The 7,500-nt window shown below is 43.5% G+C and overlaps 1 protein-coding gene across 1 annotated transcript in view; it reads left to right on the forward strand.

Moving 5' to 3' along the window:
• Positions 1–90: 90 nt before the first annotated feature.
• LOC124029039 (collagen alpha-2(XI) chain-like) overlaps positions 91–7,500 on the forward strand; it is a gene marked incomplete at its 5' end in the record, with an annotated part of 8,845 nt that continues 1,435 nt past the window's right edge. Inside the window, 11 exons of the mRNA XM_046340900.1 lie at positions 91–135; positions 2,656–2,700; positions 2,951–3,004; positions 3,215–3,268; positions 3,569–3,622; positions 3,737–3,812; positions 3,966–4,055; positions 4,172–4,225; positions 4,886–4,993; positions 5,301–5,408; positions 5,488–5,541. Of these exons, the coding sequence (XP_046196856.1) occupies positions 91–135; positions 2,656–2,700; positions 2,951–3,004; positions 3,215–3,268; positions 3,569–3,622; positions 3,737–3,812; positions 3,966–4,055; positions 4,172–4,225; positions 4,886–4,993; positions 5,301–5,408; positions 5,488–5,541 (742 nt within the window). The remainder of the gene's footprint in view (positions 136–2,655; positions 2,701–2,950; positions 3,005–3,214; positions 3,269–3,568; positions 3,623–3,736; positions 3,813–3,965; positions 4,056–4,171; positions 4,226–4,885; positions 4,994–5,300; positions 5,409–5,487; positions 5,542–7,500) is intronic.

Genomic DNA, 7,500 nt, shown 5'->3' on the forward strand with positions numbered 1-7,500 from the left:
TTCAGAGTGTTCTCTAGGAGCGTTCAGAGTGTTCTCTAGGAGCGTATGGTGTACCCATGGTAACGGTCTGTCCTGTTTTCTCTTCCACAGGGTCCCGGGGGGGAAGCAGGAAGTGCAGGACAGAGGGGTCCTAACGTGAGTATTGTCTGTGTGTGTACGTTTGAATACTGTCTGTGTGTGTGTGAGTACTGTCTGTGTGTGTACGTGTGAATACTGTCTGTGTGTGTGTGTGTGTGTGTGAGTACTGTCTGTGTGTGTGTGTGTGTGTGTGTACTGTCTGTGTGTGTCTGTGTGTCTGTGTGTCTGTGTGTCTGTGTGTGTGTGTGTGTGTGTGTGTGTGTGTGTGTGTGTGTGTGTGTGTGTGTGTGTGTGTGTGTGTGTGTGTGTGTGTGTGTGTGTGTGTGTGTGTGTGTGTGTGAGTACTGTCTGTGTGTGTACGTGTGTGAGTACTGTACGTGTGTGAGTACTGTCTGTGTGTGCGTTCGTGTGTGTGTGTGTGAGTACTGTCTGTGTGTGTACGTGTGTGAGTACTGTCTGTGTGCGTGCGTGTGTGTGTGTGTTTATTTCTCTCTGCCTATGCGTGTTTATCTGTGTGTGTGTAATACTGTTGTTTATCCTGCAGGGGGTGCGTGGGGGCCGGGGTGCCAAGGGACCAACAGGGAAGACAGGGGGAAAGGTCAGAGTTCAATCCATTCTAATCATTATGAGGTCATCATAATCTCTCTATCCAGCAGTAACACAGTATGCATCCCAAATGGCACCCTAAAAAGTAGTCCACTACATAGAGAATAGGATAGCCTAGTGGTTAGAGCGTTGGACTAGTAACCGGAAGGTTGCGAGTTCAAACCCCCGAGCTGACAAGGTACAAATCTGTCGTTCTGCACTTGAACAGGCTGTCATTGAAAATAAGAATTTGTTCTCAACTGACTTGCCTTGTTAAATGAAGGTAAAAAAATAAAATAAAAATAGGGTGCCCTTTGATAAGGGTATCATAGTACATAGAGAATAGGATGCCATTTGGAGCATAACCTCAGTCACACTGATTAATATTATAGTATATATCATATAGTATAATATAAGTTAATAATATAGTATTCTATAATAGTATAGTATATTGTATAGTAGTCTATAAGTTAATAGTACTAGTCATCATTATAGGATTAACTCTCAAGAGTTAATAGTATGGTATTACTTATTGGCATAGTATTCTTACAATTGAATACAGAGCATTGGAAAGTGTTCAGACCTTAACCTTTTCACATTTGTTCGCGTAATTCCTAAATGTATTAAATATTTTTCCCCTCCTTCATCAATCTAAACACACAATACCCCATAATATTATAAAAGCAAAAACAGATTTTTTAGACATTTTTAAATCCCAATTTTAAAATGATCTCTGCTACTGCTCTGTTCATCTTTCTCTGGATCTGTTAGCCACTCGGTCCCTGCGTGAAAAACACCCCCCACAGCATATAATGGGCTCCACCACCATGCTTCACCATGGGGACAGCTGACAGGTTTCACCTCCAGATGTCATGGCGTTCCGGGCCAGGGGTTCAGTCTTGGTTTCAGTAGACCAAGAGGGCTGTGTTTCTGCTCATGGTCTGAGGCCCTACATACCTTTTGGCAAACTCCAGAAGTGGGCTGTCATGTGCCTTTTACTGAGTAGTGGTTTCCGTCTGGCCTCTACCATAAAGGCCTGATTGGTGGAGGCTGCAGAGATAGTTGTCCTTCTGGAAGGTTCTCCCATCTCCACAGAGGAACTATAGAGTCTGTCAGAGTGACCATCGGGTTTTTGGTCACCTCCTGACCAAGTCCTTCTACGCTGATTGCTCAGTTTGGCCGGGCGGTCAGTTCTAGGAAGAGTCTTGGTGGTTCCAAACTTCTTCCATTTAAGAATAATGGAGGAATGTTTTGGTGCCCTTCCCCAGATCTGAACCTGAGCCGGATCTGAACACAATCTGGTCTCCTTCGACCTCATGGTTTGGTTTTGCTCTGACATGCACTGCCAACTGTGGGACCTTATATAGACAGGTGTGGGCCTTTTCCAAATCATGTCCAATCAATTTAATTTACCACAAGTGGACTCCATTCAAGTTGTAGAAACATCTCAAGGATGATCAATGGAAACAGGATGCACCTGAGCTCATTTCGAGTCTCATAGCAAAGAGTTTGAATGCCTATGTAAATACGTTTATTTTTATATTTTACTTATACATTTTGCAAACATTTCTCATAACCTTTATTATTATGGGGTATTGTGATGTCATTATAGGGTATTATGATGTCATTAAATGGTATTATGATGTCATTATAGGTATTGTGATGTCATTATTGGGTATTATGGGTATTGTTTGCAGATTACTGAGGATTTCTAAAAATAAATCATTTTTAGGATAAGGCTGTAACGTAACGAAATGTGGACAGAGTCCAGGGGTCTGAATACATTCTGTACATATAGATTTATATTCCGGACTCGGACATTGCTCGTCCTAATATTTCTACATTTCTTGATTCCATTCTTATACTTTTTAGGTTTGCCTGTATTGCTTTGTATTGTTAGATATTACTGCACTGTTGGAGCTGGGAACATAAGCATTTCGTTACACCCGCAGTAACACTCGCTAAATATGTCTTCCGTGCTGTCTGTCACAGGGCTCCTCTGGACATGATGGGCCCAATGGACCAACTGGAGACAGGGTAAGGACAGGAACGTCATGTCTCATTGATCGGTTTATTGATTGATTGGTTAATTCGTTGATTGGCTGATTTGTTAATTAGTATATTTGTTGACTGGTTGATTGGTTGTGTAAGTGTTTGATTGGTTGATTTGTTAATTGGCTAACTTGCTAATTGCTTAATTAATTGAATTACGTGTTTGATTGGTTGGATAAGTGTTTGATTAATTAACGGATTGACTGTTTGATTGATTCATTTATGTGTTGTCTAGGGGCCTCAAGGGCCACAAGGACGGAACGGGGAATCAGGACCCAAGGGACCGAACGTGAGTGTCACACACACACACACACACACACACACACACACACACACACACACACACACACACACACACACACACACACACACACACACACACACACACACACACACACACACACACACACACACACACACACACACACACACTGTCATTGTAGTGTAACAGGATGTTGAATTGTGTGACTGTGATGTCCCTTCCTGTGTGTGTGTGTAGGGTCCAGCGGGGAAAGATGGACTTCCGGGTCATCCAGGTCAGAGAGGAGAGCCGGTGAGTAGAGGTTAGAGGTTATAAGAAGTTACCTAAATACACCTATCCATCCACTGATGTCTCTCTCTTCTCTTTCTCTCTCTCTTTCTCTCTCCCTCTCCCTCTCCCTCTCCTCTCCCCTCTCTCTCTTTCTCTCTCTATCTCTCTCTCTCTCCCTCTCCCTCTCCCTCTCCCTCTCCCTCTCCCTCTCCCTCTCCCTCTCCCTCTCCCTCTCCCTCTCCTCTCCCTCTCCCTCTCCCTCTCCCTCTCCCTCTCTCTCTCTCTCTCTCTCTCTCACTCTCTCTTTCTCTCTCTCTCCAGGGTTTCCAAGGAAAGACGGGACCCCCAGGTCCAGGAGGTGTTGTGGGGCCACAGGTGAGTCTGATTGGTTGCTATGTGTGTTCTCTCGAACCTGATTGGTCTGTTTGTGTTCTCGCTAACCTGATTGGTTCCTGCAGGGTAAATCAGGTGAGACCGGGTCGTTGGGAGACAGAGGTCACCCCGGGTCACCTGGCGTACCGGGAGAGCAGGGCTTACCTGGCACCGCCGGAAGGAGGGAGCTAAGGTGATTCTTCGTCATCATCATCATTATGAATCATCATTGTTTTCACCCCGATAATCACCATTAACAATCATTACAAGAATCATCTTCATTGGTAAGTTCAATTGACCTCATGAGCGTTCCACCAACCAGAGCTGTTGTTGTTGTTGTTTCCAGGGCGACCCGGGCACAGGAGGGACTTCTGGGAAAGCTGGTCCTCCAGGACTTAGGGGCTTCAGAGGCAGCAGAGGGGCTGCCGGGGGCATGGTAACACACATACACACAGACACAGACACACACAGAGCCACAGAGATACACACAGAGACAGACACAGACAGACACACAGATCATGTGATGGTATGATAGCAGTGTGTTTCTCCCAGGGTCCTGCTGGTCTGAAAGGAGGTGAAGGACCAGTCGGAGCAGCAGGAGCTATAGTGAGTCCTCTCTCCTCTCCTTCTACATCTGTCCTCTATTCTCTCTATTCCTCACTTCCTCTCTCTCCATCTGCCAACACAGACCCCAGACAGACACTTCCTCTCTCTCCATCTGCCAACACAGACCCCAGACAGACACTTCCTCTCTCCATCTGCCAACACAGACCCCAGACAGACACTTCCTCTCTCCATCTGCCAACACAGACCCCAGACAGACACTTCCTCTCTCTCCATCTGCCAACACAGACCCCAGACAGACACTTCCTCTCTCTCCATCTGCCAACACAGACCCCAGACAGACACTTCCTCTCTCCATCTGCCAACACAGACCCCAGACAGACACTTCCTCTCTCCATCTGCCAACACAGACCCCAGACAGACACTTCCTCTCTCTCCATCTGCCAACACAGACCCCAGACAGACACTTCCTCTCTCTCCATCTGCCAACACAGACCCCAGACAGACACTTCCTCTCTCTTCATCTGCTAACACAGACCCCAGACAGACAGACACTTCCTCTCTCCATCTGCTAACACAGACCCCAGACAGACAGACACTTCCTCTCTCTCCATCTGCTAACACAGACCCCAGACAGGCAGTGTGAAGATGTATAATTCACATATGTATACCCCCCCTCCCCCTCCCCCTCTCTATCTGCAGGGGGCCGGTGGTGAGAGGGGTCCCCCAGGGTCAGCCGGTGCCATTGGTCAGCCTGGGAGGGCAGGGGCTGTGGGTGGACCTGGACCAATGGGAGAGAAGGGGGAACCGGTAGGTACTGTAAAGGTGTTCCATATTCTGGGTTCTACATTCCATATTGTGAGTTCTGAGTTCCATATTCTGAGTTCTACATTCCATATTGTGAGTTCTGAGTTCCATACACTGAGTTCTATATTCCATATTGTGAGTTCTGAGTTCCATATTCTGAGTTCTACATTCCATATTGTGAGTTCTGAGTTCTATACACTGAGTTCTACATTCCATATTGTGAGTTCTGAGTTCTGTGTTCTGAGTCCCTATAGTTCCAGAGTTGTGTGTAGGTAATGTAACTGTCTGTCTGTGTGTTGTGTTGTCCCAGGGAGGGGCGGGTCCTATTGGACCATCAGGACAGGATGGAGACCAGGGACCTCTAGGACTACCTGGAGCTGCAGGCCCTGCAGGACCCCCAGGAGAGGATGGGGATAAGGTAACATGGCCTGTCCCTGTGTGTGTTGTTGTTGTTGTTGTTGTGTGTATCTGAAGGCGTTTATTGTGTGTGTGTGTAGGGAGAGACTGGAGGACCAGGGCAGAAGGGCAGCAAAGGAGACAAAGGAGAATCAGTGAGTCTACTGAGATAATTACTACACCAAATCTACACCAATATTACACGAATACAGTACTACACCAATACTACCCTAATACTACACGAATACTACACCAATACTACCCTAATACTACCCTGTTATTATACTAATACAGTACTACCCTAATACTACCCTGTTATTATACTAATGCCAAACCAATACTACTACCAATATTACACTAATACTACACCAATACTACCCTAATACTACACCAATACTACCCTAATACTAAACCAATACTACCCTAATACTACACCAATACTACCCTAATACTACACCAATACTACCCTAATACTACACCAATACTACCCTAATACTACACCAATACTACCCTAATACTACACGAATACTACACCAATACTACCCTAATACTACCCTGTTATTATACTAATACAGTACTACCCTAATACTACCCTGTTATTATACTAATGCCAAACCAATACTACTACGAATACTACACGAATACTAAACCAATACTACCCTAATACTACCCTGTTATTATACTAATACAGTACTACCCTAATACTACCCTGTTATTATACTAATGCCAAACCAATACTACTACGAATACTACACGAATACTAAACCAATACTACCCTAATACTACCCTGTTATTATACTAATACAGTACTACCCTAATACTACCCTGTTATTATACTAATGCCAAACCAATACTACTACGAATACTACACGAATACTAAACCAATACTACCCTAATACTACCCTGTTATTATACTAATACAGTACTACCCTAATACTACCCTGTTATTATACTAATGCCAAACCAATACTACTACGAATACTACACGAATACTAAACCAATACTACCCTAATACTACCCTGTTATTATACTAATACAGTACTACCCTAATACTACCCTGTTATTATACTAATGCCAAACCAATACTACTACGAATACTACACGAATACTAAACCAATACTACCCTAATACTACCCTGTTATTATACTAATACAGTACTACCCTAATACTACCCTGTTATTATACTAATGCCAAACCAATACTACTACGAATACTACACGAATACTAAACCAATACTACCCTAATACTACCCTGTTATTATACTAATACAGTACTACCCTAATACTACCCTGTTATTATACTAATGCCAAACCAATACTACTACGAATACTACACGAATACTAAACCAATACTACCCTAATACTACCCTGTTATTATACTAATACAGTACTACCCTAATACTACCCTGTTATTATACTAATGCCAAACCAATACTACTACGAATACTACACGAATACTAAACCAATACTACCCTAATACTACCCTGTTATTATACTAATACAGTACTACCCTAATACTACCCTGTTATTATACTAATGCCAAACCAATACTACTACCAATATTACACTAATACTGCCACAAGACTACCCTAATACTACCCTGTTATTATACTAATGCCAAACCAATACTACTACCAATATTACACTAATACTGCCACAAGACTACCCTAATACTACCCTGTTATTATACTAATGCCAAACCAATACTACTACCAATATTACACTAATACTGCCACAAGACTACCCGAGACTACACTAATACTGCCACAAGACGACACTAATACTGCACCAATACTAAGCTAATACTACACTAATACTGCCACAAGACTACACTAATACTGCACCAATACTAAGCTAATACTACACTAATACTGCCACAAGACTACACTAATACTGCCACAAGACTACCCAGAGACTACACTAATACTGCCATAAGACTACACTAATACTGCCACAAGACTACACTAATACTGCCACAAGACTACACTAATACTGCCATAGGACTACACTAATACTGCCACAGGACTACACTAATACTGCCACAAGACAACACTAATACTGCCACAAGACTACACTAATACTGCACCAATACTAAGCTAATACTACACTAATACT

This window comes from Oncorhynchus gorbuscha, unplaced genomic scaffold (genome assembly GCF_021184085.1).
Source record: "Oncorhynchus gorbuscha isolate QuinsamMale2020 ecotype Even-year unplaced genomic scaffold, OgorEven_v1.0 Un_scaffold_5293, whole genome shotgun sequence".
In the NCBI taxonomy this organism is placed as follows: domain Eukaryota; kingdom Metazoa; phylum Chordata; class Actinopteri; order Salmoniformes; family Salmonidae; genus Oncorhynchus; species Oncorhynchus gorbuscha.